The sequence below is a fragment of the Rattus rattus genome, chromosome 13 (assembly GCF_011064425.1).
Source record: "Rattus rattus isolate New Zealand chromosome 13, Rrattus_CSIRO_v1, whole genome shotgun sequence".
NCBI lineage: Eukaryota > Metazoa > Chordata > Mammalia > Rodentia > Muridae > Rattus > Rattus rattus.
The window spans coordinates 64,577,956-64,589,429 of NC_046166.1; the positions used below are offsets into that span (position 1 = coordinate 64,577,956).

The window sequence follows — 11,474 nt, forward strand, 5'->3', positions numbered from 1 at the left end:
AGCGAGGGGGATCTAGTTGGAATTGAGGGAAGGGAAATATATAGTCAAAATATATTGAATGAAGAGCAAAACAAAGCAAAAATAAAGTTTTGTGTGTGTGTGTGTGTGTGTGTGTGTTGTTTTTTGTTGTTGTTGTTGACTAAAATAATGCTGATCTGAAAACTGAGACATTTTCCATAGGGAAAAAGCTTTGGTGGGACCATTTACTATTATAAATCAGGTGCTAATATAATGGCCATTCAGTGCCCTAAGCAGTGTAAGCCTAGGATCTGCAATGAATGGAGCCTTACTTAACTTTGAGACCATGGAAGAGTTACCCTCTGTTAGGCCCTAAAAGGCCTGAGAACTGTGTTTCCTGTACAGTCTTGTGCAGTTCTTCTGCACTGCTCACACGTGGTTCGGCAATAAATTAAAAAAAAAAGATTGACATTGCTCAAATCATTACTCAGGACTAGGCAGGGTTTCTGGATTCCCCCTCTCCTGTTCCCAGCCAGGACATGAGGCTTGCATTTTCTCAAGTCTTTTTAAACCAAAACACTGGTTTCAATAGGATCTGAAGCATATAAGCTTATCTGCGTAAATGTTTCCTTTATTAAAACATCAGTTACACATCTGTCACTTGATTTCCATGTGCTTCCTTGCAGTCATCTTCTCCTCCTGCAGCAGTTTGCCGCATATGGGTAACAGCTACCCAGTCTTCTGTGAGGGCGAGGACAATAGTAACGGTAACAGTACCCTCCCTTACTGTGGCACTCGTGAGATCCCGAGACGGATCTTCTTAGAAAGCCAACAACTGCAAGGAGAGAGCAGATACCCTTTAGAGTCACAGGTATAATGCCAAATACTCGAGAATGTCTTGGAGGTGCAAGATACATAGTTAATGTGTCTAAGTTCAGGGGATAGTTTTCTCCTCCAAGAATTTTCATGAAACTGAACCTTGGAACAGGTAATGAAATCACACACTTGGCAAGGATGAACAGCAGAATTATGAGTGTGGCTTTTATGTTTGATGTTTAGACTTAAGCTCCTTCCCAATACACCCACTATTCCATCTTCTTGTTGTCCCTAAGATGCCATATACTCTATTTCTTAATGCTACAGGCATTACTGCACCATGAACTTATTCTGAAGTGCCCCATTTCCCCTTCTTAGTCAAATTGGTTCTTCTGACTCTGGTCCAACTTTCCAGACTTCTCACCACAATTTCCACCAACACCTATAATCATTAGTGTTATACTGATATGGTTGCCTTGTCTGCCTTCTGTGAGATATCAGAGAATACATACAATGAATCCTAGATTAGTCTTCAACAGTATCCAGGATAGGACAAAATTACTCTATGATACACCTGGTAACCATCAAGTCATAATTTTACCCAGGTAAAATTCCTGCTCAGAGGGAAGTTCCAATCCTTTAGTGCCCTAGAGTGTGATAATGTTTGGGCACAGGCATTTACAGTTAATTGACATTAAATGAGGTATTCATATCAAACACTAATCTGACTTGATTGGCAGAAAATATATATAAAGCATTTTCTGTATTTATCACCAGCCAGGAGAAGAGGCTTTGTCTGTTCAAGTTTGTTCTCTGTAAAGTTGCTGAGTCCAATATGGTAGCCATTAACTTGATGCACCCATTCACATTTAAAGAAATTGAAATTTCAGTAGGAATACTTCTATCGCTCAATAGCTATGTTTTTCTTGTAGACTTTGTATCAGACTGGGCAGGTATAGAACCTCTGTTTCATCACAGTAGTTGTGTTGCCATGGAGATGGAATGGTATATGAAGAAAATCTGCTTCTTATACCTTATCCACTGTTGGGAGAAGCATCTAGGATCAATGTCACCCAGTACATACAGGGTCCTCCTCATTGTCTGGTCTATAGTTCACATCCTATCTTTATGGCAACCTATTTCTTAAACATAATTGTCCATGACTGTTGTAACTTGTAATAGTGTAGATAAAATGTTACCAGGTAGGTTCATAATTGAACCAACCCTGCAATAGTCCATTTCTAGAGTTCATTTCCTGTCATGGAAGGTTCTCAATGCTAAGAAGAATCATACAAAAATTCTTAGTGTACTTCCAGTTTCATGATAGAATGATATTAAATGATTATCTTTAACTAAGAAGGTAATTAGAATAGATAGAAGTGTTTAGAATCCATGGGTATTTACAGAGCCCTTTACACACACACACACACACACACACACATACACACACACACACACACACTATGTATTATGTATTATTTATGTTTTCTCCTTTTTGATTTTCTGTATGCAAAAAAGTCCCTAATATAGGCATGGTAGCAAATATCAGTAATGTGATACTAATGAAATTTAAACCAAGGGAACAATGAGAATGATCAATGAAACAAAGAATTGGATCTTTAAAAAGATAAACATAAATAAAAGATTAAAGACAAATTCTTAATCAAAATTATTAAAAGAAAGGCAATAATTAAAGCAATGGGAATCTAATAAAATTAAAATTAGGGTTAAAAGAGGGGATGTTAGAAAACAAATCACAAGAAGATTGTTATAGAATACTTGAAAAATTATATTGCCATGAATTATAACATTTAGAAGAAAGGATAAATTCCTAATCACATTTGACTCATCAAACTGAATTGAAAGGATATAAATAGTCTGAGAAGATTCATAATACAATAACCCGTGATAATGACCCAGTAGTAGAACCCCAAGAAAGAGGAACACCATACTGGAGTGTCATAAACTAGATAAGATTGAAGAAGTTAAGAAGTGCATGCTGACAGGAACCGAATATAGATCTCTCCTGAAAGACACAGCCAGAGCATGCCAAATGCAAAGGCGAATGCTAGCAGCAAACCACTGAACTGAGAACGGGACCTCTGTTGGAGGAGTTAGAGAAAGGATTGAAAGAGCTGAAGGGGCTTGTAACCCCATAAGAACAACAATGCCAACCAATCAGAGCTTCCAGGGACTAAACCATTACCTGAAGACTATACATGGACTGAGTCCGGCTCCAGCTGTATATGTAGCAGAGGATGGCCTTGTTAGGCACCAGTGGAAGGAGAAGCCCTTGGTCCTGCCAAGGTTGGACCCCCAGTGTAAGGGAACATTGGGGGAGGCAGTAAGGAGGGGTGGATGGGGAGAGGAACAACCTTATAGAAGAAGGGGAGGGGGAGGGAATAGGAGACTTATGGACAGGTAACTGGGAAGGGGAATAACATTTGAAGTATCAAAAAAAACCCTCAAAAACAAACAAAACAAAACAAAAACCAAAAAGAACTAGTTCTCAAACTATTTCATAAAATAGTAAGGAAAAGAATAGTTCCAGATTAATTTTTCAAAGTAATTTTCATCCAGCTATAAAACTGAATAAAAGTATGTGTTAATTGTTTTTATTGCTGTGACAAAACACCAAAACCAAGGCAACTTATAGAAGGAAGGCTTCCACTTCGAGATGGAGGAGAGTCCATCACCATCAGGGCAGTAAAATGTGGCTACAGTCAAACATGGTGGCAGAAACAACCAAGGGCTCACATCTCAAACCACAATGAGGAAGCAGGGAATCTGACCTTGGGATAAGGGAAGGCTTCAAAACTTCAAAGCTTGCCTCTAGTGACACACTTCCTTCAGCAAGGCCACACCTTAGACACCTTCTCAACTGGTTGCCAACTAGGGACCAAGTACTAACATGTCCAGGAGTATGTGGGTGGGGGACATCTCATTCAAACCATCACAGGGCAAAACAAGTGAAGAAATATATACACAGCTATTCTATGGTGGACATAGATTGCAATTTCCTAAATAAACAACATTAAAGAGTTCATACATGATTATAAAATTGGCTTCATTGTAGGGTGCAAGAGATGCGACAAGTAAATATAACCCGGAGGACAACTACATGACCATGTCAGGAGATGTAGGAAATGGCTTTGATCAAATGTAACATACATTTATGATAAAAGCCCTGAATTACTAGAAGCAGTGCAGCCACATGGCAATCCGTATGGACGGTCCTCACAAAACTAACCCTAGAAAAAATATGTGATCCACAGCACTAGCTCCGAGTGGGGACCTCTGGCATGTAAGCTAGCACAGCACAGAGGCACTGACAGATCCATGCTTCTTCGGTCAGTATTCATGGTAGCCATGGCACAGAACAGATATACATGTCCTTAAATAGATGAGTGTATTAAACAGATGAGCGCCAAGCATGTGGAGTTCTTTTTCTGCCGAGAGAGAGAGAGAGAGAGAGAGAGAGAGAGAGAGAGGGAGAGGAGGGGGAGGGGAGGGAGGGAGGAGGAGGGAGGGAGGGAGGGAGAGAGAGAGAGAGAGAGGTATTTGTAAGACAAATGATGAAAGTGTTGAGCATCATAGTAGAAGAATAAGCAAGACATGGAGTCATGTATTATGCATGTTCTCTCCTTCATGGAACCTAGAGGCATAAATGAGTGTGTGAAGAAGAAAAGGCATTTGGAATATTGTATGGAAAAGGACAAATAAGGATGGAGTAATAAAGGAGTGAAGGTGATCAAAGTCCATGATATCCATGCATGAAAATGTCATGTGAACCACTGTATTGTATATTTAATACAAACTAGTTTGAAAAGCAAAAATAAATCTCATTACTTGAAGTTATCTTCTTTATTAGGGACACAAATGCAGGACTAGTGAACTTAGTATTTTATTTACTATGGTTCATTTTACATTATCAGAATTATTGAACAATGTCATGATTTACTATTTGCATTTGTGGAATTATTTTCCACATGTGTTTTATGGGAAGGGTTGCTTTCACTGTCCAGAGTATTTTTAACTGTGATTTCTACTAAAATTTGGTGGACTAGGAAAACACTTGGTGTACTCCTCAGTCATGTGACAAAGTTCTAAAAGTAATAGAAGTCTCACATCACACTTTACAATAGCCACGAATAATATAAAATATCTTGGTATAACTCTAATCAAGCAAGTGAAAGATCTGTATGACAATAATGCCAAGTTCCTGAAGAAAGAAACTGAAGAATATATCAGAATATGAAATGACCTCCCATGCTCATGAATCAGTAGTATTTACACAATGAAAATGACCATCTTAACAAAAGCAATCTTCAGATTCAGCAATCTCTCAAAACTCCAGTACAATCTTTTAATAGACCTTGAAAGGGCAGTTCTCAACTTCATATGCAAAAATAATAAACCAACGAGAGTCATAACAATTCTGCGCAATAAAAGAATTTTGGGAGTTGTTACCATCTCTTATATCAAGCTGTACTACAGAGCAATAGTGAGAAAAACTGCATAGTATTAGTACAGAAACATGTATGTTGATCAATGGAATTGAATCAAAGTCCCAGAAATAAGCCCACAAACCTATGGACACTTGAATTTTGATTACGAAGCTAAAACCATTCAATAGAAAAAAGAAAGGATCTTCAGCAAATGGTGCTTGTGTAACTGGATGTCAACAAGGAGAAGAATGAAAATCTAGCCATATTTATTACCCTTCACAAAACTCAAGTTCAAGTGGATCAAGGACCTCAACACTAAATCCCATAGAAGAGAAAATGGGAAATAGCTTTGAACACATTGGTACAGGAGACAATTTCCTTAAAAGAATACCAATGGCTCAGTTTCTAAGGTCAACAATGGGCAAAGGCAACGTCATGAAACTGAAAAGCTTCTGTAAGGCAAAGGACACTGTCAATAGACAAAATGGCAGCCTACACATTGGGAAAGGATCTTCACCAACTCTCCATCTGAAAGAGGGCTGATATCCAAAAATATAACAAAAACAAGAGGTTAGGCACCACCAACTCAAATAACCCAATTAAAAAATAGGGCATAGAGCTAAAGAGAGAATTCTCAATATAGGAATCTCAAGTGGCTGAAAGCATGTCCAGAAATGTTCAAAGTCTTTAATCATTAGGGAAATGCAAATCAAAACAATCCTGAGATTCTCTCTTATTATGGCCATAATCAAAAACTCAAGTGACAGCACCTGTGTGAAGATGTGAACACAGAGAGGCATCTTCCATGACTGGTGGGAGTGCAAACTTATAAATCCACTTCGGAAATCAATTTGGCAGTTTCTTAGAAAACTGAGAATAGTTCTACCTCAAGAAGAAGTTATACCACTCCTGGGCGTATACCCAAAAGATGTTCCACTATCTCACAAAGACACTTGCTTAACTATTTTCATAGCAGGTTTATTCCTAATCACCAGAAACTGGAAACAACCTAGATGTTCCTCAACTGAATAATGGATTAAGAAAATATAGTACATCGACATCATCCTGAGTGAGGTAACCTAGTTCCAAAAGGAAATGTGTAGTATGTATTCAAGTATAAATGGATATTAGCCATAAAATAAAGGGTGCCTATGCTACACTCCTCAGACCCTGGACTGGGAGGAATGTACAAACAAGGATGTTTGAGTCTCACTTGAAAGGGAGAATAGAATGGTTGTGGAAGGCAGATGAAGAGAAGGGTATGGGTAGGAGAGGGGTTTGGGGTCAGGTGTGAGAGGGGCATGGGTCACGATGGTCCATACATGTATGAAAATCTGCAATTCATGGGGCTGGGGATTATCTGCAGATAGGGGAGGCACCAAAGAATCGGAGGGGGCGTGTCCTTAGCTGTGACTGACAGCATTGGGGATATGGAGCCAGGGGAGGCTGCCTCCTATGGCCAGGCAGTAAACATGAGAAAAGCAACCCCAAGTTTATCCTGTTTGTAAGAAATGCATGGAGTGTGGATGGAGCACAGCCTGGGGGAGCCAATAACAAGCCCAACTTGAGACCCATACCATGGAAAAGCACCAATCCCTGACACAATTTGGGATATTCTGTTCTGCTTGCAGATAGGAGTCTACCATGGCTGTCCTGTGAGGGGCTCCACCCACCAACTGACTCAGACACATGTAGATACCCACAGTCTAACTGTGGATGGAGCTTGGTGACCCTTGAGAAGGATTGAAGACCCTGAAGGGGATAGAATGTCCACAGGAAGACCAACAGAATCAAGTAACTTGGACCCTTCCAGCTCTCAGAGTCTGACTGGACTACCAACCAAAGAACATATACGGGCTATACCTAGGCTTCCTTGCACATATGTCATAGATATGCAGCTTGGTATCCATGTGGGCCTCCAACAACTGAAGTTGAGTGTATTCCAGAAGTTGTTGCTTGTATGTGGGATATGTTCTTGAAGTTGGGCTTCCTTGTCTGGCGTCAGTGGGAGAGGAAGTGCCTAGCCTTACAAGGACTTGCAGTACTGGGATGGGGGGGTTACTTAGAGGGGCAACAAAAGCTTAGAGGAGAAGGGGGATGGGGGAAGGATTGTGGGAGGGGCACTGGAGATTACCAGTGAATGGGATGTAAAGTGAATAAGTAAGTAAATAAATACATCCACCAGAATCCATGCCAGGATTTCTGCTTCTACAGGATCAGGTTTCTGCCACTATGTCCCCAGTCCTGAGCAGGGGCTGCAGCCCCTCAGGCTTACCCGGAGTGTCATAGGAGAAAAGGAGGCAGCATATCAGCAGCAGAGAGCAGAGAGTCCTCATGGCAGGCAGAATGAGCACTCAGACTCCTGAGAGGGTCAGTAACTCCTGCAGGACTGAGAGTCTCAAGAATGCTGAGGATTGCCTGCAGCTGGGGGTGAAGCTCATGAACTTGCCCTCCCACTGTTGTGTCCTGAGGCATTTCCAGTGTTGATGATGTGTGTTATGCTATGCTCTGCAGGGATTTTTCTTTCATGCTGGGAGCTCTATTTTATTGCTTCATGCCTGGATTCCTAGACCTTTCAGGGTAGAGTCTAAATGTTCTCTGTCAATGTAGCACATGGTAATATCTTTCTAGCCAAAACGAATCAGAACGACTATAAGAGAGAGAAGCCTGGCAGTCTACTAGGATAGGTCAGCTGCAACCCCTGTCTGAACAGAAGCTAAGCTGACTGAGGAATGAGAGTTTTTTCTCAGTACTAGCTGTTGCCCCTCTTTCTAAATCAATCAATCAATCAATCAATGAATTCACTTTACATCCTGATACAGCCTCCTCTCTCCTCTCATTCCAGCCACACCCTTACAGATTCTATCTCTCCAAATCCCCTCCCTTCCTCCTCAGAGAAAGGGAAATCCCCCTTGGGTCCCTTGCCCTGGGACATCCAGTTCCAGCAGGACTAAGCATATCCTCTTTCACTGAGACCAGAAAAGTCAGCCAGCTAGGAGAAAGGGATCTAAAGGCAGGCAACAGAGTCAGTCCCCATTCCAATTGTTAGGAGACCCACATGAAGACCAAGCTTGCATATCTTATACAAATGTGTAGGGAACTAGGTCCAGTCTCTCCATGCTCTTTGGTTGACGGTTCAGTCTCTGTGAACCCCCATGTGCCAAGTTAGTTGACTCTGTAGTTTTTCTTGTGTATTCTTGACCCCCTTGGCTCCATCAATTCTAGCCCAAACTCTTCTACAAGAATTTCATCTAATATTTGGCTGTGGATCTCAGAATCTATTTCTATCAGCTGCTGGATGAAGCCATTTAAGAGACAGTTATGATAGGCTCCTGTCTGCAAGCATAGTGTCAGAGGTTGGCTCTTTCACTCTAGGTCTCAAATTGGGCCAGCATTGGCTGGCTATTTTCTCAATCTCTGTTCCCTGTTTATCACTGTGCACTTTGTAGGTAGGAGAATTTTGAGTTGAAGTTTTTGTGGATGAGTTGATGATGTTCCCATTCCTTTGCTGGAAGTCGTACTTGTCTACAGGAGGTGACCACTTCTGTTTCCATAGTCCCAGCTGTTAGGTGTCTCAACTAGGGTCATCTTCATAGACTCCCGGTAGCCTTCCCTGCCTCAGATCTCTGGCCAGTGCCAGGAATTTGTCCTACTTATTTTCATTCTCACTCTCAGCCTTCTCCCCTACCCCCACATCTGATTACCATCCATATGCCCCTCTTCACCCTTTCCCATCCAGTCGCCCCCCTCTATCATCCTCCAATTCTATTTAATTTCTGTTCTGAGAAAGATCCATCTATCCTTCCTCGGGCCTTCTTTGTAATTTGGCTTCTTTGTGTTTGTGGAGTGTAGCCTGATTTTCCTTTACTTTATGACTAATGTCCACTTCTCAGTGAGTGCATATCATGCAGGTCCTTTTGGGTCTGGGATACCTCACTCAGAATGATCTGTTCTAGTTCTATGCATTTACCTCCAAATTTCATGATTTGCTTTTTTCTTTTAAATTGCTGAGTAGTATTCCGTTGTGTAGATTAATCACATTTACTTTATCCATTCATCTGTTGAGGGGCATCTAGGATGTTTCCAGTTTTTGGTTATTATGAATAAAGCTGATATGGCCACAGAGGAACAAGTGTCCTTGTGTTATAGTGGAGCATCTTCTGGGTATATGTCCAGAAATAGTATAGCTGGGTCTTGGGGTAGGGGTAAGGCTATTCCCAATTATCTGAAAAACCACTGCAATTGGCTACACTGTTCTACAAGACAGGGACTTCTTTTTTTTTTCTCCATCTTTATTAACTTGGGTATTTCTTATTTACATTCTGATTGTTATTCCCTTTCCCGGTTTCCGGGCCAACATCCCCCAATCCCTCCCCTTCTCCTTCTATATGGGTGTTCCCCTCCCCATCCTCCCCCATTACCACCCTCCCCACAACAATCACATTCACTGGGGGTTCAGTCTTGGCAGGACCAAAGGTTTCCCCTTCCACTGGTGCTCTTACTAGTCTATTCATTGCTACCTATGCTGTTGGAGCCCAGGGTTAGTCCATATATAGTCTTTGGGTAGTGGCTTAGTCCCTGGAAGTTCTGGTTGGTTGGCATTGTTGTTCATATGGGGTCTCAAGCTCCTTTAAACTCTTTCAGTCCTTTCTCTGATTTCTTCAACGGGGGTCCCGTTCTCAGTTCAGTGGTTTGCTGCTGGCATTCGCCTATGTATTTGTTGTAATCTGGCTGTGTCTTTCAGGAGAGATCTACATCCGGTTCCTGTCAGCTTGCACTTCTTTGCTTCATCCATCTTATCTAGTTTGGTGGCTGTATATGTATAGGCCACATGAGGGGCAGGCTCTGAATTGGTGTTCCTTCTGCCTCTGTTCTACACTTTGCCTCCCTATTCCTTCCCAAGGGTATTCTTGTTCCCCTTTTAAAGAAGGAGTGAAGCATTCACATTTTGGTCATCCTTCTTGAGTTTCATGTGTTCTGTGCATCTAGGGTAATTTGATCATTTGGGCTAATATCCACTTATCAATGAGTGCATACCATATGTGTTTTTCTGGGATTGGGTTACCTCACTCAGAATGATATTTTCCAGTTCCATCCATTTGCCTACGAATTTCATAAAGTCATTGTTTTTGATAGCTGAGTAATATTCCATTGTGTAGATGTACCACATTTTCTGTATCCATTCCTCTGTTGAAGGGCATCTGGATTCTTTCCAGCTTCTGGCTATTATAAATAAGGCTGCTATGAACATAGTGGAGCATGTGTCTTTGTTATATGTTGGGGCATCTTTTGGGTATATGCCCAAGAGAGGTATAGCTGGGTCTTCAGGTAGTTCAATGTCCAATTTTCTGAGGAACCTCCAGATTGATTTCCAGAATGGTTGTACCAGTCTGCAATCCCACCAACAACTGAGGAGTGTTCCTCTTTCTCCACATCCTCACCAGCATCTGCTGCGTTTTTGATCTTAGCCATTCTGACTGGTGTGAGGTGGAATCTCAGATTTGTTTTGATTTGCATTTCCCTTATGACTAAAGATGTTGAACATTTCTTTAGGTGTTTCTCAGCCATTCAGCATTCCTCAGCTGTGAATTCCTTCTTTAGCTCTGAACCTCATTTTTTTAATAAGGTTATTTGTCTCCCTTCAGTCTAACTTCTTGAGTTCTTTGTATACTTTGGATATAAGCCCTCTATCAGTTGTAGGATTGGTAAAGATCTTTTCCCAATCTGTTGGTTGCCGTTTTGTCCTAACAACAGTGTCCTTTGCCAAACAGAAGCTTTGCAGTTTTATGAGATCCCATTTGTCGATTCTTGATCTTGGAGCATAAGCCATTGGAGTTGTGTTAAGGAAATTTTCTCCAGTGCCCATGTGTTTGAGGTTCTTCCCCACTTTTTCTTCTATTAGTTTGAATGTATCTGGTTTGATGTGGAGGTCCTTGATCCACTTGGACTTAAGCTTTGTACAGGGTGATAAGAATGGGTCGATCTGCATTCTTCTACATGCTGACCTCCAGTTGAACCAGCACCATTTACTGAAAATGCTATCCTTTTTCCATTGGATGGTTTTAGCTCCTTTGTCAAAAATCAAGTGACCATAGGTGTGTGGGCTCATTTTTGGGTTTTCAATTCTATTCCATTGGTCTATCTGTCTGTCTCTGTACCAATACCATGCAGTTTTTATCACTATTGCTCTGTAATACTGCTTGAGTTCAGGTTTAGTTGATTTCCCTAGAAGTCCTTTTATTGTTGAGGATA

At 41.2% G+C, this 11,474-nt stretch overlaps 1 protein-coding gene across 1 annotated transcript; it reads right to left on the reverse strand.

Moving 5' to 3' along the window:
- Positions 1-644: 644 nt before the first annotated feature.
- On the reverse strand, positions 645-7,558 carry LOC116914355 (beta-defensin 11). The gene is made up of 2 exons (XM_032918569.1): positions 7,498-7,558; positions 645-793 (listed from the first exon to the last, which is right to left on the reverse strand). Exons 1-2 carry the CDS (start codon positions 7,556-7,558, stop codon positions 645-647), a joined length of 210 nt encoding a protein of 69 aa, XP_032774460.1.
- Positions 7,559-11,474: the final 3,916 nt, after the last annotated feature.

What these genes read in the sequence shown, in the direction of transcription:
- LOC116914355 (XM_032918569.1), bottom strand. Translation starts at nt 7,558, where the DNA reads ATGAGGACTCTCTGCTCTCTGCTGCTGATATGCTGCCTCCTTTTCTCC. An exon ending in TTTCTCCTATGACACTCCGG is followed by an intron (nt 794 to 7,497) that starts GTAAGCCTGAGG and finishes CTCTCCTTGCAG; the next exon opens with TTGTTGGCTTTCTAAGAAGA.